The following is a 24,309-nucleotide window of genomic DNA, read 5'->3' on the forward strand; positions in this document are numbered from 1 at the left end:
ATATTCTTATTTCAATATTAACAATTCATAGATATGTCTTTATCTTTCTTATGCTATGTAATATGTATTGTATTTTTCAATTAAATTCAAATACGTGATTTGACTATTCATATATGCATCAGTCATATAGGATGTAGTATATAGATTTCATACACACTGGATTTTTGTATTCTTGTCCAACGTTATCCAATGAGAATACGTTACACGATGGTTCTCTCTGATTGGTCCTTGCTGTTACTAAGAATACAAAAATATATAGTCAGCACTGCCTTTAGCACGAAGGATTTGAGCGACAAATAAGTATGTATAAGTAACGTATGTACATATATCGCTTCTTTACGCGTCACGTGATTGGGGACGTACTTTCCAATCAGGAAACAGGAAGTCTAGAAATTTATTAAATCGTCTATTAAATTGCTCCAAGTTTTTAATTGCCAATTAAAATAACGCAAAAGAAATCTTTTCTATCAATTCAAATACAACGATTAATGTATTTTGGATATATTGTTATTTGAAAATCGTCGATGACAGACGGAAGAAAAATAGGGAATATCATCGTGCGCTTGCGTCGAAAGCAACGCTGACGCAGAAGGTACGTCAGCTGTTTTGTTAGAGGTGCGTGCATCGGGAATAGTATATTGTTGATTGGAGGGGCACTTCGCAGTTTGTTGGTCCGATCATATTTCTTTGTTTATTTGATGTGCAAAATCGTACTATAATCATAGAAAACGTCCTGCCGCGAGTGAAAGACCACGACGCGTCGAGGAGCAACAAAGGAAATCGTAGTAACGGCTGCACACTGTCTGGTAAACCCGCTGGAAATTGATTCTGTCGAGGAGCAGTGTTCGCAAAGGCGTCCGTCCGACTGTAGTGTTCTGTGCTACCACTTCAGGAGGTTTAGGACGTTCCGCTTCCTGGAACAGGCTGAAGACTTTATTTCCAGAAGAAAAATATGGCACAAACAACGAGCAGCGCTCTAAGGGCACTTGCCCTCGAATATAAAAGTCTTCAAGAGGAACCCGTCGAGGGATTCCGCGTGAAACTCGTTAACGAGGACAACATGTTTGAGTGGGAAGTAGCTATCTTCGGGCCCCCGGATACGCTTTACCAAGGAGGATACTTCAAGGTAATTATTAGAATTATTCGTAGCTTTTGTTCGCTTTGGAAACTCGGCCGAGATAAAAATTCCATTCTTTTTATCATTTTTACATGTAAACACTACAGTCGGGCATACTTTTCATTTTGTTGGTTATGTTTCTGCTTTCTCTTTCGATAGAGTTTTAAGCATATTTCTCTTTTCATCGGAAAACATTATTTTGATTGTTCCAATCGCCAAATATGGTTATAAATTTTCTATATGTAATATAAATTTTGCTTTGGTAATTTTGTAACACTTCTTCATTTCCCTTTTGTCTGGACTTTGTATGTTTAAAAATACTGTTTTTATGATAAGTCGGTTTCCGTTAATTTTAACAATGTATATATTTGAAAAACATGAACACCTATCAGCGTTCCTACGTGAAGGTTGTTCGATGATGACACGATGAAACATTACGATTACCTTGACCAGAAAAGTAACAACGTGAGTGAGTAGTTTTGCCGCGACCGATCGTTGATTTCCCCAATAAATAATATGCGTTGCAGTGGTTATCGCTGTTTTGCTCGTCTTTCCTATCCGCGTTACAATTCGATGAATGTTTTCATGCACAAGTCAGAAGGCGACTTTCAAGCAGCGTTGAGTAATCCTGAAAATTAAAGATTACTCAATACGGCCGGATCGATTGCGTTCCATGCTCATTTTCTCTTCCTATAGTGTTTTTCCTATTGGATTTTTCCACGTGTAATGTAACCCGTGATTGATAATACACCTCGAGACACAGTATCATTGTTGTTATTAAAGAAATGTTTTCCAACTACCGTTCTCGATATATGTATTATGCGGTACTCGTATACAATATAATGTAGATTCAATTTGGAAAACTGTATTATATGCTATAGTGTATATCAGTATACGGTATATAAATAATACAATCTCCAATTTCTGGTTTATTCTTTCTCTCTTTTTTAAATCTGCTGCTGCAAATAGTTGCGCTATTATTCTGCGCTTTCAATCTAGTCTCTAGCGAGCAGAAAACGAATTCTACCGTTGCCGCACGGTTATACGGTTTTTTGTACAGTTCGCGTCCGCTTTCTAAACCACTCTCTGCTTCGTTATGAATTTACGAACGCTTATTCACGTAACGCGAGCGTTACCTATCTTCCCACAATGTAACTGGTCGCAACGAGCACAGGCCTGACAACACACCGTTATTTGCGAATCGTATCGTACCGTACACGTGATCAGCATCTACGTGGGTGCCGCAAATCCTGTTCCGCAAGATTCTAACCCGCGCTTTATAATCGTAACGCGCCTCTATCGTAAACAGTATCGTTACACGTTATTATCACGGTAACACGTTCTTTGTTGCTGCCTGGTTATCGCGGTTTATCCATTACACGAACAGTGTCTGACGAAGGTATTCAGATACATATCATAGATAATTTTTATGAATATATAATTTGCAAAATATAAATATGTATACGAACACTTTTGTAATTCCATTAGCAGTGTAATGAGACACGACTAGTGTGATTATATTGGGAAAAGTTAGGATCAATCTTAAAACGTTTATCTTGGCTCAAAAGTCTTGGTGAGTTTATATTTGTTCCTATACTGGAGGATAATTAACGAACAGCTAAAAGATATTATTCGACTTAGTATTTTATGCGCTAAAGAAAGTATATGATGCTGATCTATGAATAACGTTATTAAGAAATTCGTAATCTTTATCAAATATTAAAACATTGTTAAAAGTAAATGATGTTCTAAGAATTTTTAACAGCAATGTATATAAAAATTATGAGAAGTTTATTGCAAACATATACTTAGTAAAAAGTTAATATAATTCGTGGTCTCAAACATGTCCTTAGTGGTAAAGATCATTTCATTAAATACGTATTAATAAATTTTGAATACTGTGGTCTATGTTTTCTAACTTACATATTAATTTTTAATTAAATATATATTCGCAGTAAATATCTTGTAACTTCCATATACATTTTCAGATTTGTTTTACACTTTACCAAGGTAATTATGATAATCGTATCTCATTACAGGGCTAATGAAATTTCAGAATATTTTATATAACATATATAATATATTCCTTAAAAATTTCTATTAGTGTCCAAATATTTCCACGAGCCACAGTATATAATACTGTAATTTTGAGTGAATGTGTCATAAAGAAATCGTATAAAAGATTTATTTGAAGTATTAGTGAAATGAATGAACGTTTATTTTAAGGTATTGAACAAGCGCGGATTAACTGGGAAAATATACATATACTAGACTGAGATACGTACTGCTACGTAGAAATTTGGCTGCACGTGGCAAGAATGTGTGCCATGTGTGTAAAGTCGTTAATGCAGTCTGATTGACATGCGAAAAAGTTCTAGTTGTAAGTAAATAGTTGAATTGTTTCACTTGATTGCATTGTTTGAATTATTAAAATTGTATAATAGTTGCAAAAAATGTATAATCGTTCCATTTATCGTTATACTAATAGACCATTAGTTATTTATATACAAAATACGTATTACAATATATGTAATATATAACAAAAGGAGGATGAATTTACGTTCCTGCTACAAAAATCTTGTCGATTAGTTAAATTAAAAAATTATGACACGACTCGATATTTTAACACGTTCGCAATTATTGCTTCGATGTAGCTCGAGGTATTTCACGTAGAAATGCAGCTCTCCTCGAGCCTCTTCGATCGAATCGAGCTCTTCTTGCGCTCTCGAGTTAATCGACACGGAATGTGCGTAAATACATAGCGGAGCGCAGATTCGTTCGTCGAATTAAATTCTGATCGTAGCCGAGTCCGAACAATTACGCGCAGTCACCAATCACCATGGACAATTCCATTTACCGAACGGAAATAATAATTCACGATTTACGTTAAACCGTCACTTCTTTTTCAAGGATTTACGGATCGACCTAGTGAAGTCGAGCCGTAACGCGTGTTGCCATGTTACATAAAACGCCATCGAGCATTGTCTTGTGTCTATCTTTGGCCGGCATCCCTCGAATCACCTGAGCGACTTTCACCCAGTCCCATTCCGACTGAGATGAACAAGCCAGATTTTTCTCCCCGAGGAAAACCGTCGTATCTCGCAAACAGGTCACCGCGAACCCCGATAAATGGGTCTTCTCGGTTTATACGTTTGTGTTGCCAGCTTTATTTTCTACTATTGGCGGCTCCACTCCCACTGATTTTGGCCCACTTAATTCTTTCACCTCAGAACAGTGAGAGATTGGCAACGCGAAACTTGTTAGTCAAATCGATATGCAACTCTCGCCAGCAACCTTAAACACCGTCAGAATCACTCGACGCGTCAATTCTTCCATATCGTTCGCTTAATTTTCTCGTTCTCGAGTTACAGCTCGTAAATGCGTGGCACAAGCGAAGCTTAGGAGATTCTACAGCACAAAATAAGACCATAAGCAAGAATAACGAAACTGCATTGGAGGTTTCGTTTTTGAGAAAGTTGAGTTTGGAAGCTCGTGAAGTAGACGTATTTGACTAATTCCCGATTGGAAAGCGGAGAACGTTCGAGGGCCCTCGCTCATCCGATTTCTGTTCGATATATTTTAACGTTTTTAGACAAAATATTGAGCATTACTTAATTTGTATAAGTGTATCTGTAGTTATATCGCAATAGAATTGTAACGAATTAAATCATGAAGTTACGTAGTAATACACATACAGACCATCTGTTCTTTCTTCCGTTTGACGACGAAACCAAGCAAGGATTTCGACACGTTGCAACGTCAGATCTCCTGTTGCCACGCATTTCCTCTTCTCACCTGCTGCACGTGTGATATGTGTTCGGTAATACCACGGATCCACGATACTTTCTTTCTTCTATTCGAATATTATCGTCAGTTGAAAAAGTTATTGCACATTTGGCGCGATGACAACTAAAGTTTCTCGTATTGAGAAAACACGGAACACAATGTGCTAGGAACAATATGATTGTTTATTTTACAATTGCTAACATAAAATTAATTGATAACATATTGAATTTTGAAATTGCTGCTCTGTAAAAAATGAAAAATGTTTCATACTGGTCTTGATATAGAATAATTGAGTTTTTTTTTTAATAAGGAACGAGTAATATTAGCTTAGCTCGGTTTAATTAATATTAATCTGCATAATTGGGAGTTTAGGAGGGAAATAGAAAATAGGCTGACATTTAATCTGAAAATTAAATGGAAAGATAACTTTGATGCGGAATTGGTTGATAATATGTGGAATTTTTAAAATGTCCTTTCATTTAAGAGTACGATATATACCTTATCTGCGACCTTCGTTTATTGGAATATTATAAATTATAATATAGTTCGAGTAAAAAAATTCCTTCGATAAAGAATGTTAAGTGACCTCGTTGATCGAAGTACGTCTTCAAGGGAACACGATGCCTGTCTTCCTGATTTGGGTCACTTCTTGATCCTTCTGAATCGGCGCGAAGTTTTCAAGGAGTGATGGTAACCATGTCGTGCAGTGCCATCTAAGGGGTGACCGTCAAGTGCTTATCGTAGAAATAGGTCGAGAAAATTTATAGGTCACGCGATACAGTCGACTCTACGGGCGGAAAAGCGACAAGTAAACGACCCTTTGAAATATCGCGACAACGGAAAATGGGCCATCTTTCAACTTGCTCTGTTCCCAGATATCTTTTACGCAATCGAATTCTTATTTTCTAAACCCTTCTTACTTAACCCTTGTCGTATAATCTTTGGGTTCTAGTTTGTGGACTATAACAGTCATTTAAATTCAGTTGTTGTTCTGCTGAAAAGTTTGGAGGCTCCTTTGTTTTTCGGATAAAATACAAATTTTTCGTGCATTTTTCTGAGTATTGTAATTGTAAATTTTATTTTTAAATATAATTAATTGCGGTTTTAATACTGTAAAAAAATAATATCGCGACATGGTGCGAATTTTTGATGGGATGAAAATAATAAAAAGAGTAGATTCTAGTATTACAGGAGAATCTAATATCATAACGAGTATTGGTCCTTAAGTATTTGTTTTTATGTATTATATGCATTGTATGTTTCGTATCTTTAAAATTACCATAAACGTATAGAAATTCGCAGTAAATTCTCTATTCAATGATTCGCAGTAACTCTACTATTCGAATATATATATGCGTTATAATGGCTATTGATATTGCGCACATATGTTTTTTTTTTATCATTCATTACTTTATTGTCAAAGTAATGTGTCCCTGTCACGTGTCAAGAGCGTTACATTATTGAAGAACTCAACGCACATACTCGTTTGTTCCGTCTGATATAATCGAACGGAATTATCGTTTCTCCTCTGCTTGTTTTTCCAATCGTATCACGTATTTTTTGTTCTCGATCGAAACGATATAAATCTCGATTTTTTTTACTGTTATTTTTGCATTGTTTCAGGAAACATAAGAATGGTCGTGTAATTGCATGAATAATCGATCTCGTCCTCGATTCCGCGAATACCTTTCGTCGATGTCATGTGAGATTAGTGACTGATAAGCACGATCAATGTTCCCATGTCACGTTGGAAAGTGCAACAAAATCAACGCTGCTTAGAATACTATAGCAACTATTTCCAATTCATTTACTAACTTGTAATTGTGCCTTATCTTTGTCCTTATCTTCACTCGCAATGTCATTACGTGTACAGTGGCTCACAGAAATATTTGGAAGCATGTAGAATTCTTTTCTAATTATGCGTTTATGGAGCATTTTGAAATTTCATTAATACTGTAACAGGATCCGACTATCATATTGAAATTAAAGATTAAAGTGTTGCAAATTTATGTAGCCTTATCCAAGATCATATACGACATATAGAAGCTTCTCGGAATCTCGCGCTATCGTCTGTGAATTGATTCGTTAAGTCTCCTCATAACGTGGTACTGTGCACAAGTACGTATCATTATATGAATTGGAGTGTAGGAAGAAACTCTCGGTTTGAAAACTCCAAAATTAAAAACACAAACGATCCTGCGTCGTTGAAAATCGTCAAAGAGTTGTTAAAATTATCATTAGGCTGATACAAGCGCGATTTTGAATAGGAAATATCGCGATCCAGACTTGAAATTCGAACCTCTGGGTAATTAGTTAAATACACGAGCCAGCATGGTAGAAATTATTCTACCGCAGAAATGTAAACAAACGCTCAATGGAAAGTAACTTAATTCTAGGACGCGCTATCCCGGAGGACGAGGTGGATATTTGGGCCATGACCAGGTTGCGATCAATATAGTGTCCCGTCGGCAAACCATCGACGAAAGTCCGCCAACAAAGTCGGGAACGACCCTTATGTACACCCTGTGTGCGAAATGGATTCATTCTATACCAATGCAAGTGCATGGAACGCGCCGTGAAAGGGAAGAACGCGTCCCTTCTCTCAGCCATGTTTCACTGCGATACACGGATGATCATCGATTTGCTGATACCTTGTCGTTATTCCATCGGTTATTATCGAAACAAAGCTACGTATTCATTACGCGTCCATTATCGACGATATTGCCTTTGTCCCACGGGTTTTTGTCTTTCCAGGAAATGATCACAATTTGCTATTTGTCATTAAAACAAACAGATGCTAACAGACTCGCTTCCATGACGTTTCAGCGAGTAGTTACAAGTCGACAAGAGTATCCCTTCGATACGTAGAACAAATCGAACTTTATAAAGCCCTCGGTTCTTGGGTGTTTTCCGGGTAAATTCATCCCTCGCGCGATTACGTTTCCCTCGAGCTCGAGCCACATAAGCGTATCGCCTATCGTTCGTTCAATTTTTTCTGGACGCGTCGAGTAATTCGCAAATGACTTGTAAATAATTTTCGGAACCCTGAACAAGGGCCTTTGTGATAATTTACATAAACGATTATCGATCCGTTGTAACGTAGCATCGTCTTAACGCGCGCCCTGCGCTCCCGTTTTCTTTCTGTTCCAGGCACACATGAAGTTCCCGCCCGATTATCCGTACAGTCCACCCAGCATTCGGTTTATGACTAAAGTTTGGCACCCGAATGTATACGAGGTGAGTAAATACAGGAATTATCGATCTACCGCGTGCTTCTTTTCATCCCCTTCCGTATGGCTCGGCTGTTTTTTTCTCTCGTTCTCTCCCTTCTCTCGGTTGAATCTTTCTCCCGCAGTCAACCATCCCCTTTCGTTTTCTCCGATTTCCTCTTTGTCCCTTACCCTGCGTGTTGCAACTCTCGCGTCGTTGCTCGAAGAACTCGCGAAATCTGCAATCAGAAGTGCAGCGTCGTTTCGCTGGGAAATCCAGCGCCTACAAGTACTCGATATTTCCAATCTTCGAATATCAAGCGGTCGTAATTTCGACAGCCGACTCTACTATCGTCACAGGCAAGATCGCTGGTCTTGTAATAGAACATTTTTTTCTCCCTCAATTCGCGATCGTCGATATCGAATCTCGCTTTTATAATTGCGACTCTTCCTGAAAAACTACGTTTCGTACCATCGAGGGCTGAAAATTGCCGTCGATCGAAGATACCTTATCAACTTGGAGCGCATCTGTGACGGGTTCTTCGTGTGACCCTTCAGCGACTAGCAAAGAGTCAACGACCGTCCAAAGCTCGTTGGACATCCGTATCCAGTCACTTGTTGGAAGGGATGGGACTAGGCGAATACGCCGCGGCTAACGGGAATAAACGCACGTAAATCTCACGCGTCCAGTAACATGCATTAATTATACAATGGTCGATAGTTGCACCAAGTCAGATCATCACGATGTCGTGCACCTTATGAAGATTAGTACATTTGAATTTTATTTTTAGAAACGAGCGAACGTTTACGTGGAGTAAGAAGCTCTATCGTTGTTCGGCCAATTTTTTTTACGATGAAAGTTTCGTTCCGTTACATCGTGCGAATAATATCGCCGACAGTTGCGCTTTCGCATACGCTATTTTCCATGCAATGAATACTTTTCATACGTTATGTATTTCCATGCTCTCGCGCAGAGGCCAATGCACTTCCACATACCATCAACTCGAACGCCTCTTGCTTTCTTCCATTCTCATATATTTTTTTTTCTTTTCTTTTACTATTCTTTTTATCCTTTTCCTTCGCGAGATTAATCCTCCGCAAAAACGTGACAACGAAGAAGAATATAAGTAATTTGTTTAATGAGTATATAATGGAGTGGCCCGAGTGAACACGAGGATTGTCTGTCACCTCGGTGAACTCTGTAACCAGTGCTTCGCGATTATCAGTCAATCGAAGCATCTGCACGTCTCGTCGGTCTTTTTTCTTCTTTTTCTTCTTTTTCTTTTTTCACCGACACTCAACGTGTCTCGCCTTTGTTTCTCCAACGAGATAGACCGCTCGTCGCCGATGTAAAAAGGGGGAAGAGTACCCTCGTTACATCGCACGATTACATTATGGAAGTCACACGCGATTTGAGTACTGCCGTCCTTAGTTAGAATCTCGTATTTACCATTTTGAAACGCTCGAGGAAACCGAAGTTTTATGATTTTTTATCATCTTTGCTTCTTTTTCGATCAATTAAAAATATTTAATTATAATATTTGATTAATTTATATAATTGTCATACATAAGTATACAAACGGTAAGGGCTAATACATAATTACTAAAATTTATTACCTCCCGGTAACCCTTGCGAATAATTTCAATACATTTTTCATACGCATCACGTCTCAATCTTGCATAAATACAACTTTGTAATCGATTAATCGTTCCCTTGATAATTGAAATCTAGGTTAATTATCACGTTTCATAGAAGAGACCAGCGGGTGTATACGTTTTCGGACCCGTTTGAAATTTTATCGGTATAATCAATTCAGACTTCGCTACAGGACTTGGCTACTTAACACGTTGAATACGGATAACTCCATACTCCATGGTGGTTTCACGGTTCATCGTGGCCGCTCCTGGAGGCGAGTGACTTCGCGTTGACGTCGAGCGTTTCACGCGTTAAGAAAAGCCATTCGATCACACTGAACGTTCGTGACTTCGGCTCAACGTGTAAACAAAATTTCAAAATGTTTCGTATAATATATATAAATATATATATATAATATATAAAGTCGTAAAAAGTTTCTACAAGCGTTCGAATGATTCCGTGAGCCAGTGCGAAAATTGAAAACTGCTAGATAAGAGATTTTAAGTAAAAAGGAGGGCAGACCAGCGGAATTTAGCAAATCCTACGTAACCGTGGCACGTTCAATGACGACCGAATGACTTTCCACGAAACCTCTTTGTCCGCGTGAGTCACGTGCATGAGAGATTTCTTGCTCCGCGGGGGATCTTACGAGCTCGCTCTAAACACGAGACAGTGCCAGACAATAATAGTCGTCTCGCTTGAATTTTTCCTCGGCTACGACCGGCGATATGCTATTGTTCTCTCGAAACTGTTTGTCGAATGACAAGTTACGACTTCTTTGCTGGAATCTAAATAATACCATTTTTCTCGAAAAACAAAGAGAATACGGATCTATTGCTTTCTTTTTGAATTTTTCACCGGTAGATAAAAAGGTAACGAAGGTAACGAAAGAGATCAGTGCTATGCGGATCTTTTCCGTACGTAGTCTAGTTATCGAAGGCCTTCAGTGAATCTATTCGCGTCACCATCCTTCGTTCTTCTCGTGCGACACATAGATATACATACGAGTGACTACAAAATTCTAGAGAGTCTTCTATAGAGTTACCGATCTATAAATCCGAAGTACCTATTAAAAACGCAACAATAACATATTTTCCTATTTATTGTATACATATACTACTACACGTGTTTACCATTTAAATATAATCTGACTGCTTGTACCGACACCTAAAGTCTTTCTATATGTTTAGAAGATCCGTCAAGTTTTGCCAAGTAAGAAAATAGTTCTATAAGCTTGGACGATTACAAGTACCAGTTTCGTTATTGCACCTTAGTTTTTGAAAATCAATATTAATCGCGTCACGATCATACGCAGCTATGATGTATAATGTATATGCTACGTACATGTTGTTAAAAATAAGCAGACGCCCGGCTTTCGTGCGACAGCGTGCACTTCGTTTATTTCTGTGCCACTTTGTATCGAATGCACCTCGTTATCAACCGAAGCGCTTCAATATTCCGTGACATGACGACTGATGCGGCGCATCTCTTCACAAGCACGGCTTGACCCTGGTACACCCACTTCTTCCTCGAGCAGTGGAAGTCAGATACGCCGTTCGAAGAACGGCGTTGAGGTGGAATCATTACAAAATCCGTAGGCTCGTTTGCCCTCGGCGCGGAGAGGTCGTCGCCTTAAGATTCGACGAACCGTAAAACGTCTGACCGGCTGTACGTGCACCAGCATACAGAGCACTAGAGAGAATGAGAGAGGAGAGATTCACGCTCGCTCTCATGTTGCTCCCTGTCCGCGCTTACGCCAGCTACTTCTCCGTCTATCTGGCTCTCCGCCTTTGTAGATGAGAAGAGAGATGCGTGTATACGTGTGTCGCAGGTTTACTCGACTGTGTCGGCGGTTGGTATATCGACAGAAATTACGCGTGTATAGGTGCTGCCGTTTACGAGCGACTCTAAGGCCGTAAGGTGGAAACGCTCTGGGATAAGGTCGCGCTTAGGACTTCGATCTACTATTTAACCCCTTAACGCCACAATTTTCAACTAGTAGCGCACGAATTTTTAGAACACGCAATGTCTGACTATTCGGTTAGCAGCACTGACGACCGCTTTTCTTTTAGATTGACAAATAAAAATAATAATAACTAGTCGGAGCGAATGCCCTCTCTTGAATCAAATATAATATATTTAAAGATCGAAAATCGCTACCTTAATTCTTTTTTACCTAATCGGTCAAAATGCGTAATTTCGTTTTTAACGGAATTAGGTAAAAGCGAGGAAAAATTCATATAGCGCGAGTTAGTTTCCTTTTGACATATATCGTAGAGGATACGTTTCTAAGTAACACACGCTTTGAATTTCACGGCAGTCTTTTTTGGTTCATGAGACAGACGATTTTGAAATATTATAAAAATAATCTTCTTAGAAAAGAAAATTTAGTCTTTGCGATTTCAACCTTGACATATATTTTCAAGATTTTCGCTATGAAGTAAACGCGCTTGCGGCAAAGGGTGCCGCACCCCATCCCGGAAAAGATTTTAACCTAATCTAAGCCAAGCTCGATTTCGACACGTATAACGAGATTTTATTCTAAAAACATACTGACTAATAAACAGTTATAAGTAACTACAAAGAAATGTAAACATTTATTTTGCATTTAAATTTGCTTAATATTCCGTTACTGTCAATAAACCAGGTTTAACGTTTAGTTTCGTTACGAGTTTCGAAATAAGTACGGTTTACAAAATCTCGTGTCTCAAGAATCAAAAGAGACCGGCGCAAGATTCAAAGCGTATGTTGCTTAGAGACGTACTTCCTAAAATATATGTCAAAAGAAAAATGATCCGTGCTATGCGAGTTTCTGTGAATTTTTGCCCGGAATTATTTCGTCGCTATACAATAATATATCTTTTGTAATTTTTACTTTATTCTAATTTAATTTGACAGAAATATGTCGACGTAGATATTAGTTACAGAAATATACAAATAAATTTTATATTATTTAATATATGTGAATATCTTCGAAAAGTAACTTACTGGATACGAATCAGTTGAGATAAAATATCGCGAATGTTGCAAACAGTTCGCAACAGTTAACGGGACAAGAATCTCGCGCAGCTTTCTCCAAACACCACGAAAATCAGCTACTTGTCTTAAAGGAGTTTGCTCTTGCGCTTGTATCATTGTAATTGTTCGTTTAAAAAATAGTCAGTCGTCATGCGGAGAGCTTACGAGGGTCGTTTAATTCGAGATAATTCTTCTGGAAGCTTAATCGGTATACACAAGCTTTTGTACTTTACTCATACATGTTCGTGAACGTGATTGTATCTTATCTTCGTATTTCTTATACATTTCTTATCTTCTTTCTTCTTGATTAATATTTATTCGAGTACGTAAGTAGAGAAATGGAACGGATAAATATCTCGAAAACGCGGACCAGTCGAGTTAAATGGCACGCACGCCTACGCGTTTTGTCAAGATATTTAGAAGCGTTGATCGTCTGTGAGGTTTCCTGTTTGGATCGGTCAGCAGAGTTTCTCCTCCGCATCTACATATCTCGCTGTGATTCACCGTCATCGGAAGCGCGAAAGTGGTTCAGTCACCTCGTCAAAAATAATTCCACTGTTCGTCGCATTTTAGATTAAATTGAACATCGTATATCGCAGACGTTGCCATCGCTCGTAATTTCTTAGATTATACCGCTATTAAAATAGAGCGGTAACATTGGCAATGATCGAATTGTATTTTCGATTTCCGTGATCGATTTGAACCAAAATAAAGGTAAACCTAATTCCACGCGATTTACGAGAACATAGAAGAACTACGGGCCTCTGCATAGTTCTCGCGATAGTTCCGATCGTGGGGTCTATTTTCGAGGCTGATCGGTGCTCAGCAAGGTTCTCACCTCGTTCGATGAGATACTCTTCGCCTCTCTGCCTCTTTCTTCTTCTCCTGCCTGCATCGCTAATTTTAAAAATTTACTCTTTCGGTATTTTGCTCGCACGAAATGCTGACGACAACGGCGACGTGGTTACTCTTGAAAACGTCGCAATTCCAAGTATTTTTTCTCTATCGAAGTCACATTATCTTATCTCACGTACTGTCCAACATATGTATTATTCTATATTGTTATACACAGATATTTGGATACTTGCAAATTAGTGTAAATGCATAGAATATACATTGAAAGGAAGTTCTTTAGTCGAATGTCGGCCTTTAATCTTAGTCAAACATACGCAGTTAATAAATATTTATGAATAATTAATATTGCTTAATATAAATAAAAAACGATAATTAAAAGTAGATAAATACTAATTGACCGAACACACGTGACTTCAAGTATGTTTAACTTATTCTATCGAACATATTACGTTGCTTTAATTATTTAAAGTAGCTACGAGACTCTGAAATAACAAATTACGAAGTTGGACAAATGTTAATTAATCTGATGAGATCTCCGATAAAAAAAAGTAAAGAGCTATATCTTTAATAGCAGTGAATGTATTAAGTGTGTTTACTCAATGTCGAAGCCTTAAAGTCTTAAAATATACGTGTCTCCAGCCACGTTTTAAAAGCTTATATAAATTTTATGAAATGTTACCTATTCAATACAATTAAACAGAGAACTGGAGTAACGCGCACATATTCCTCGTTTCAGATTGAATTTAACACAGCATTTGGTCTTTGTTATGACAAAAAGCGAAGAATTAATAATAGAGAAACGTTTCTCTATCACAGCTTTCAGAATAAAATAAAAAAGTTAACCTTCTGATCGAACTGCACAAGGTGACCAATTAATTAATATATAACACGTACAGTAGCTAACGTACCAACCGTAAGCGACTAATTAGTAGAAGATAAGTGGCAATAGAAGCTCATTGAAACAGCTCGATACAAATCGCTCTCTGGTACTTGGATCGCATACTAACAAGAGCCGACGAAAAAGAGGCGTCCGTGTTTATTATATCTAAACTCGCGCTGTATAATTAAATCAGGTATTTTCGGGCAACGCGCATCAAAAGCGAGGCTTTATTTTCGCTTCGTAGAAGCGTATAAGCGTCAAACCAGTACAACGTGCGAACAGGGGCCGGTTCAAAGATAAAAGTTTGTCGTGTGTTCGAACCATAATCCGGCAAGAAATCTCGCGACCTGTTGCACGTCGTTGAAAATGAAGCGCATCCGTCCTGACGTATCGCTGTTCTATTTTCCTTTCAACTGGATTTCTCCAGGTTCTTGCCAGCCACGAACTTCCATCCGTGACGCACTCTAAGAAAATTTATTCCGCGAACATGATCAAAAAAGATCATTTTGCAAAAAAAGATCGTTTCTTCTAGTTGACATATTTCTTCCGGCGTCTGGATTTGTATTCCTGCAAAATATTGATCAAAGTTGTAGCTCGCTATCGTTCAAAGATATCTGAACGTTTGCTCATATTTGACGCAAACTACATTTTAATTAGGCGGACGTAGATAAATCAGACTACAGTGATTTTATTCGTTGTAATTACGAGACTGTGACTTTTTACGCAAATAAAAAAGAAATGAATCATAAATAGCGATTTGTTTCACTCGTTTGCTTCGTTTGATCTTCATTTCACGTCGAAAATTTGATATTAATGTTAAATTGACTTTTAAAAGCCAATATGCAACGATAAAACCAGTGTTTGTAAATTTAAAATCTTGGAGAACCATTTCGTTAATTGACAAATCTTTTATCTTCAAATTGAATTAGATTAGGAAAAAATATTCTTTCTAAATAAAGACCAATGGACTCTTAATAATTGACGAAATTGAAATACCACAGGCATGTACACTAAGCGATTAACAAATCAATTCGAATCATCTTACTAGCCGCGTAAATGATATCGAAAGACATTTTCTGGATGCAGTAGTGGCCGCGAATTTTCGGGAATCGGAGGAGACCGAGAACCAGAAAGGCGTATTCTCTCCCTCTCTTTCTCTCCTCCTCTGTGCTGGCCATTCGCCAACGGCACTGCGGCATGCCATGCTTTTGTCCACAAAGAGCGTGCTTACCACACGAATATATCTTCTTGCATCCTTCTGCCTCGTTCCCGTTCGAACAGTCGTGCTCGATGGAAAGTAGGGAAAGCAGAAAAAAAAAAAAAGAAATATTCAAGCCCTTATCTGCGTGACGGTGGATCTTGAGCTGACAGCGTGCAACTTCAACGCGAATCGGAAGATTTTGCAAGCTCCGATTTCCGTGAAAGTCGAACGACCTACTTCCATTTTTTCGCGCTCGTAAAATCCGCAACTCGATAACATGTAAATTTTCCTCTGCAATCTATTTTTACTCTCTTTCTGTTACCTATCTTCTTATCTTTGCGCGTAAAAGAATCGCTGTCGATCGTAAGGTAAACGATCGTGTTCTCCATGGCGCGGTTTTACACAGTAAACAATGACGCCACGATGCGGAAAACAGACGACAGTGAAAGTTTAATCGCAGGAAGGCGGTTCTCTTTCTAAGAACCTGGAGGAGATGGTTAATCCGTGATCGATCCGATACCTCGAAAGTCATAATGTTTCGTGGAATTGTTCGATTTATTTCATGAATAGTGTGTTTTCCAACGTTTATTGAACCACGATCCTCTTTTACAATGTTCAAGCTGTGACTTTTCGCCATGTTCCTCCATATATTGTACTCTCCTTTTATTTAGATATTACCGATATTACATAATCCTGAAAACCTTCATGGTTTTTCTTTGACACGGTTTGTGTTTGACTTTAACGTTAGTAACTACTACCAGAACTAGTAATCCATCATAATAGTAATTTATCAGAATGATAGATTTACTTTTTTTACTACTCGTTTTACTCGTAATCTAAAATCATCAAGTCGTCTGAATCATACTGATAGTAAAAATTACGATTTCACCTCGAAGAAAATATTTAGTATCTGCAACGACGTTTACTTTGAATTCTAAATATAGTTCTGCTGACATAGAATGAAAATTAGTTTCGATTAATGCGAGTTTTATAGAATATTTAAATGGTTTGTAGTCCTCAAGAAAATTCAAAGGCAACAGATTAAATCGTTGTTTCTACAATTATCAGAAACGTATCTGATTCTTCTGACGAAACTAACACTCTTTCTGATACCAAAACGTGATTACGTATATATATCTACTTTATTATTATCGTAACATTTTAATTATAATCGTTTAAATATAATACACATATATAGGTATACATAAAAAATAGGTAGTTCTAACGTTCCAAGTACTATGCATAATGAAAAGCCAAAAAATTTGCATTTCCAAGCAACGATCAAGTATATACAGATATTTATACTACGTCGAAGTGAATTTATTTGAAATAAAAAATTATTTCTACTTCAAAGAAATGCCCACGCTGCAGTCCACGCATTGCGGGATCTTTGCAATCGTTACCCATAAATATTTCAACAAACTAGAGCAAAAAGCATGTTATAAGGAATTAACTAGGTGACCTCGACAAGCTTAAATAGTAATCGATATTTTATAAAAATTTACTCTATCGATTAAGCCATAATCAGCCGCAAAAACAAAAATAAATAGGTATTAAAAATCCTCAACTAAAACTTTCTGCAACTTTTTAGGAAACACTTTGCAAACTCTTTAAGAGTCACAAGTTACTCACAAGTTAGTAATCTGCGGACGAATTGTACGAAAAGCGTGGAAAATACGCGCGAACTTACACGTACTCGAATCTCGCGCAGGCACTTAATTGGCAAGAGCGCGAGAATGCCACGCTGTTGACTTCGATATACGTAGCCATTTCTTATGCCGATCGATCAGGTTTAAACGCTTCAGTGAACCGGGACGAGAGTTGCACAAAGACATAGGACGCTCGAAGTCGCCCGTGTAAATGCTAATCGAGATTACCAAGTAGATTAGTAGACGTTTCGACTGACTGGATGCGGAAGTGGTCGGCTGGCAACGGCTGACAGACGAGAAACTGCACACGACTTCCTCTCAATGGCCACGTTATTTTACCTATTGTTACGGCTGTACGTAACCTATCGATTAAATCTAATTAACTGTCACGTTTCCGTGGCCATTACGCTTTTCATTAGCAGATAAATTCACCCTGTGTATACGTATAACACGTAAATCAGATTTGCATACAATCATATCCGCGTCTGCTTAAATCGGTGAACCACCTCGATCGAGAGAGCGACGAGCGTAGAACGTGGAGTCGTTGTTGCTCAACTTTCGAGAGCAAACATCTCCTTGCGTCAGAAAATTTGCATCCAATATTCCGCGGAAGCGTAGTTGGCGAACGGTGAGTTCGATGAAAGACGCGTACAATCACGATTCTTTGAAATCAAATCGTTTCTGCGACGACAAGTTTCTCGAAACGAATCAAATATATCGCACTTTGGAAATCTACGATAATGTAGTTGTTCACGAAAATATTCGAACGCTTGTAGAAATGTATTGCGAATATATCGTGTGTTTTATGCTATGTTTTATAGTATAAGCATTTTCTAGTTTATTAGCAAGTATGATGAACCTTTTCATCTCTGCAAAGCGATATACAAAAACATGTATAAAATATCCAAAGCACCTGATTTCTTATAGTATTGAATAGGTAAAACAAGTATGAAAAGCACGTGATAACGTGACAAGTTCTTTTTTGTTAGTTTCTCGTTAGATCTATAAATATAAATTTCTTGAAGATAGCTGAGGAGTTCTTAAGATCTCACGAACAATTAATAAAGCGTGATTTATTGAAATGTTCAACAAGATGCAAAAATATATATTTTGATCTCACAACCAAATAAGAGAACGGTTTTTATGAACATGTAGTTAATTATTTCTTTTTTAAATCGCTTATCATGTTTTTTGCCTTCTTCGTATCTGCTCAGATACCATATTTTTACATTCGTTCGTACAAATATGACTTTGCATAAATATCTACAATCTCTATTCAGAAATATTGTTGGAACGTTATAAAGTGAACTTTATGTATTTTGTTGAATTCGGATTTAAAAATACATGTTCAAGTTGGTCTCGACGCTAATCATTTGGTACCATCAAATATTTCCATCGATTAACCGATCCCATGGGAAGCGGTTTCATCCAATGGCGGCCATTTCCTTCCTCTGTTTAACTGATATATTACGAGAGCCTCGGTTTATGAATTCGTTCTGGTCGTCTGGTTTTCTTACACGATCAAGAGAAAAAGAAACAGCAAGAGGTTTCTGCGATCAGAGGCGTCGCATGTTTGCGCGTGTTTCAAAGAGGAAACGCGTATACGTTCGTAGTTGAAGCTCCGAATATGGCGCGTAAAGAGGACTGAGCAAGGATTTTCAGGTTCGCGAAAGACGTTACGAGGTTTTATCCTTCGACCCGGACGAGGCTTGTTTCTCCTATGGGCAATGCGCCTTCAGGGACGATTAACACGGAACTCGCCTCCTTCCCCCTTCTACGATCAAATAATTCTCTTCTTGGCAAAGTCGATCTATGTCCTTGAAAATTTGTTTCCCAGATCTGGATATGTATGCGTTAACCATTGAAAGTAACGGAATATCTTTATTGCTCGAAGAACGTTCTCCGTTATTAGTACTTTTCAATCTGAATATGAAAAGAGCATCTAGGTAATTAGATTTTGTTCATGTCCTGCAGAATGGAGATCTATGCATATCAATCCTGCATCCACCAGTAGATGATCCACAAAGTGGAGAACTGCCATGCGAGAGGTGGAATCCAACACAGAATGTCAGGTGAGCATCACAAGTAGGAATAGCTGATCCAAAGCTGAATGTTAAATACTCTTGGCATATGTTGAAACACATACTTTGCATCTTGCTGTTGATTACTGTAAATGTAAAGAAGTAACGCGGAGAAACGACAAATGAACTCTCGTTTTGAAATAGGACGATCCTGTTGTCCGTGATTTCGCTTCTGAACGAGCCCAATACATATAGCCCTGCCAACGTGGATGCCTCGGTGATGTATAGGCGCTGGCGCGACTCCAAGGGTAAAGACAAAGAGTATGAAAATATCATAAGGTACAATAATATTGATCTATTCCGCATCCTACAGATTTTTCCATATATCCTGCACGTAATACTTCCCTTTTTTATCTCTTCGCGCTACCTTATCACATAGAATACTGATCAAACACGTACGTCGAAGTGTAATATCAAATTTATCGCGATGTAAAGCCTTGTAAATTTAAAATGTTGCAAGTTAAAGAACGAGCAAAACACTCGTGTTATTATTCTTTTTTGAGAAAAGATACGAAGGTCAGGCAAAGCAACGCACGTACATCCAAGAAGTGGTTGGTTGATTACAGAAAACAAGCACAAGCAGCAAAGATGGAAGCTGAGAAAGAGGGGATCGTCGTACCAGTAACGTTGGAAGATTACTGCATCAAGACTCATGCGAGGCCAGCTGAACAACAACTAGACATGACGGATTTCTATGATGATGAGTACGAGCTGGACGACGACGACGATGACGAACAAATGAGCGCCAGTGACTACGAAGACGGTGACGACAGTGGCAACGGAGAGTCGTGATCCATTTTCTCAAACTATTAAAAAAAAAAAACTCGAAAACGCTAATTATTATCAGTTCTGTATAGATTAATAAATTAACGGGCTTCTAAACCGGACGCTCTCTTTTCAGACGTGCCACCTTAAATTCAAGTACGCGTTTAAAAAAAGAATTTAAATCGTCGTTAGGTATTTAAGTAGGCTCGTATTTTAGGATGATGTCGATAATATCACATTATTCTTCGTCACAATATCTTAGACGAAATCAAATAAAATTCGTTGATTAGTTATTTATCATTATATTATTTTTGTTGATCGTGATCATTTCAATATAAGATTGAATAGTTTTGCAATGTAGTTTGATTTCGATTCAACTAATAAAAATATTTATAAACCCGTTATAACGCCATGAGAATGTAACGAGATTTTATTAGAATATACACATTAAGAAGTGATATGTAATTTGGAAAATCTCGAAAAATGAAATAAGAATTCGAAAGATTCGGAATTCTATGTATACTAAATTGTTGAGAATGCCGTGTTTATAAGCTCTTTAAATTAAGCAATATACGGTATGAAAATAAGTACTTTGTTAGAAGCACTGTGCTTGTTGTGTTGTGGTTGGCACGTCGATCTTTTAACTAGGTAAAAAGTAAAAAGGACCAATTGATTTACCTTATGGTGATCAGCGTTCGATAAAATTAATTATAAATGAAAAGTACAATGATTGGGCTGGCTCAAATCTTCTTTATTCGTGTGTTGTATTTGAAATTATCAATGGGTATATCAATTGATCCTGCATTTTAAATCTTCGATAAAAATTTACATTGAATAAAGTGAAATTCTTCTGTTTCGTATTATTATTTATGCTATAAAGCCAAAAGTTGGTAAGAAATTCGGATGTGTGAGAAAAGAAGCAAACTGCCAAAAAAGACCTGTTAAACATTCTTCGTAGTCGTAAATTTTATTTAAAACAGGTATACTGTTGGGAAAAAGTTTCTTAAATGTTATTTTTTTCGATTTAATTAACTAATTCAAATCGTTTTTCTTCTTTTATACACACAGATTTATATAAGTTTAAATATTATGTTAAACATTTATATTTGTTGTTTATAATGGAGCTACGAGGATTGTCTTTTGCGAAATAGTGTAACGTTTTAGGGCAGGTCTTTAGACAGCTTGTTTATTCATGATTTCTAAACATAGAATATAATTTTTTCTATGAACGATATATCTTAAGTTTCAATGATTTTTCATTAATATAATTAAATTCCTTTGAGAAAAATACTAAAGTACGTCTATGAACTTCTACGTGCATTGCGCTACATCCACAAAGTTAGTTTAGCTTATAACAATTATTAAGATCTCTTGATGTTAAGTATTATCTTTCACACGGGGACGAAGCTTTGTAGGTGAAGTTAATTAAACATAAGCTTACTACTTAAGTGAAAGGAATACCAGATACAGCTAACCTACTCTGTGGTAGTGTATCTGTGCTCGTACGACTGAAATTGTAAATAGTACATGAAAATCAATCTTAAAGACATGAAATGTGTAAATGGTACTTCTATCTTCGTTCTCCATTAGCCATTTTATTAAAAGACCAAAATTAAGTGTTGAAAAATGTTAAACGGTAAAATAAAAGCAAAAGAATATTTAAATTTCAATATTGTCTAAAGGAAACATATACTCAGTGCTTGTAGTGATATAGCAAACAAAAAGTAAATATTCCCTAGTTCCTTGACATACCTATAACATATTTACATAAAGGTAAAACCTTTTTCATTTCTGTCTCTCTCATGTTGTCCCTAGCTACTTAATAATAGATCAAACAACTGTGTAAGACACTGACATAACACTAATAATTTATATACTATATAATTCTTTCCTCCTTTTTTTGTACATACCAATAAAATCTCTTCGTACAATTTAATAAAACTAGCACAACAATATTAACGCACTTTGTTAATAGTTTAAGCTAAATATTATTATAATTTTTCATTTCGTACTTATATCGATCGTTATAATATAACATACTAAGAAAAAGACACTTTATTTTTTAGGTAAGTAAATATGCTTTTATTTAAAAATCGTTCGTCCAACAAGAATAATTTTTAAATTGATCATCATTACTCATCTCATTATAAAATGTAGAAATCATGAACATGTAACTTAACTAATTCACACTTTTATTCACAGATTCACACACATTCTTCATTTCGTACTTATATCGACCGATATGATTAATATACCGACAAAAAAACACTTTATTTTTTAGATAAGTAAATATGCTTTTATTTAAAAATCGTTCGACCAACAAGGATAATTTTTAAATTGATCATCATTTCCCATCTCATTGTAAAATACAGAATTCACGAATATGTAACTTAATTAACTTACACATTCGACGTTTACAATTTCTTTTTTAGGAATACCTACTAATATATGGTTTTTAGGTGTACACGTGTTCGGTATGAATTTCGAAAGATACACTCTATAGCCAAATTGCTCGGCCAATAACTTTCTATCGGTATCGATAATAGCCATGCACTCGTATCCCTGATTTGTTTTAACATTTTTCTCATCATGTGTTTGGTCTGCAGCATGACTAAGAATTATATAACTTTCCTGATCTATTTCATCCCTAAAAATGTTACTCCTTGGGTATGTTAAATGATGACAATTATGTAATGATCCATAACAACACGGACAACACACAAAAATAGCTTTTTCTTTGATGCATTGTTGTATGACTAAATCAGTTGCAACTCCACACGCATGCAACGACATACCAATATCGAAGTGTCCTTTGAAATAGTCTAAATTACATTGATAAAATTTTATGTTCGTTAATTTTAACTTGTTCACTCTTTCCTTGGCTCTGTTCAACGATTTTTCTTTATTCTCCAATAATATAACGGTACAATATGGCAGAAAGTACGCGACTAAGATACCCAAGTGACCGCTACCAGAACAAAAGTCCACTATTACATCTCCCGTTTTTGCCAACTTCATCACCGGTTTACACATATTTTCTAATTGTTCGTGTTTCCTTCTTAAGCGCGCAAGTGGCAAAGCACCACCTTCTGGGGTAGCGTCATACGGTACCAAAGACCAATCAAGATTCAATTCTGCACCAAATGGTTCCAAGTCTAGTTTGGTTTGTATGTTTAAGGTTTTGAACAATTGCAACGAGTACTCCACATCTTCTTGTCTCGTATAAACGCGACTTTTCGGTTTATATCTTTTCGGATCACTTTTATACAGACTTTGATTTGGTACATCAGGAAACGTGTAATTGAATTTAGTCGTATCTTGACTCTTCAATAATGGCAAACACTCGAGACAGTCGAGTATAATTTGATCTTCGATCATTCTTTTATACCATTTAACGGTTAATGGAAGAAGCTGCATTGTAGTTTCGCTCGAAAATACACTCAATAAAATATGAGTACAAACAAATATAATTATATCTGCTAGAGTGACGTACGAACCTTCAGCATATGTATGTTCTGGCGTTCCATCTTGTGAAATTACGTTCTCGTCAAAATATTTTTTCGACCTGGTATATTTATACAGATTGTGCAGCCTAGCTGGTTGCGACATGTGATATTCAAATCTGGCCATGCTGGAAGGTAACTTGCTTTGTTTTGCATCATCCATGTGTAGAAATTTTACGGTCAGTACCAAATCTACCTCGCAAAATTTCGTCCAAACGCTTGATTCTGAACAAGCAGTTAAACAGGATTCTTTGAACCCTAATAACTTTCGACAGTAATGTGTCGGACATTCTGCCGTGATTTCTTTGATTATTTCGCGCAGAATCGCGCAAAGCCCTGCGATGCAACTAGTTTTATTTATAACGATAATTGGCAATTCACATGATAGTGCTGGATATGGAATTTTATTCATATCCATAACTTCATAAACAAAAGTGGAAATATTTATAGTATATACTCGTTCAAGAGGTTTTTGTTCACTTGGTACAAGCTTAATATTAATTTTAGAATTGCAGTATTTTACAGTAAATAATGTTATTATTGTTTCTATTGGAACTAGACATAATTCTGTTAAAGAATATACTTCCAAATACACTTCATTCATTTTTT

General features: G+C 36.9%; 2 protein-coding genes across 3 annotated transcripts; one reads left to right on the forward strand and one right to left on the reverse strand.

Moving 5' to 3' along the window:
* The first annotated feature begins 581 nt into the window (after positions 1–581).
* Positions 582–21,867, forward strand: LOC132908086 (ubiquitin-conjugating enzyme E2 R2). 2 transcript variants are annotated; one of them, XM_060961719.1, is made up of 5 exons: positions 587–1,126; positions 8,054–8,140; positions 19,326–19,423; positions 19,577–19,711; positions 19,999–21,867. In XM_060961719.1, the coding sequence occupies exons 1-5, from the start codon at positions 953–955 to the stop codon at positions 20,222–20,224; spliced, it is 720 nt and encodes a 239-aa protein (XP_060817702.1). In that variant the 5' UTR covers positions 587–952; the 3' UTR covers positions 20,225–21,867. The 2 variants fall into 2 exon arrangements, with proteins under 2 accessions (XP_060817704.1, XP_060817702.1); XM_060961721.1 differs by lacking the exon at positions 8,054–8,140 and having other exon boundaries at positions 582–1,126.
* On the reverse strand, positions 21,430–24,304 carry LOC132908074 (glutathione S-transferase C-terminal domain-containing protein homolog). Its single transcript, XM_060961702.1, has one exon. It carries the CDS (start codon positions 24,302–24,304, stop codon positions 22,592–22,594), a length of 1,713 nt encoding a protein of 570 aa, XP_060817685.1. The 3' UTR covers positions 21,430–22,591.
* Positions 24,305–24,309: the final 5 nt, after the last annotated feature.

The sequence above is a fragment of the Bombus pascuorum genome, chromosome 6, assembly GCF_905332965.1.
Source record: "Bombus pascuorum chromosome 6, iyBomPasc1.1, whole genome shotgun sequence".
NCBI classification, from domain to species: domain Eukaryota; kingdom Metazoa; phylum Arthropoda; class Insecta; order Hymenoptera; family Apidae; genus Bombus; species Bombus pascuorum.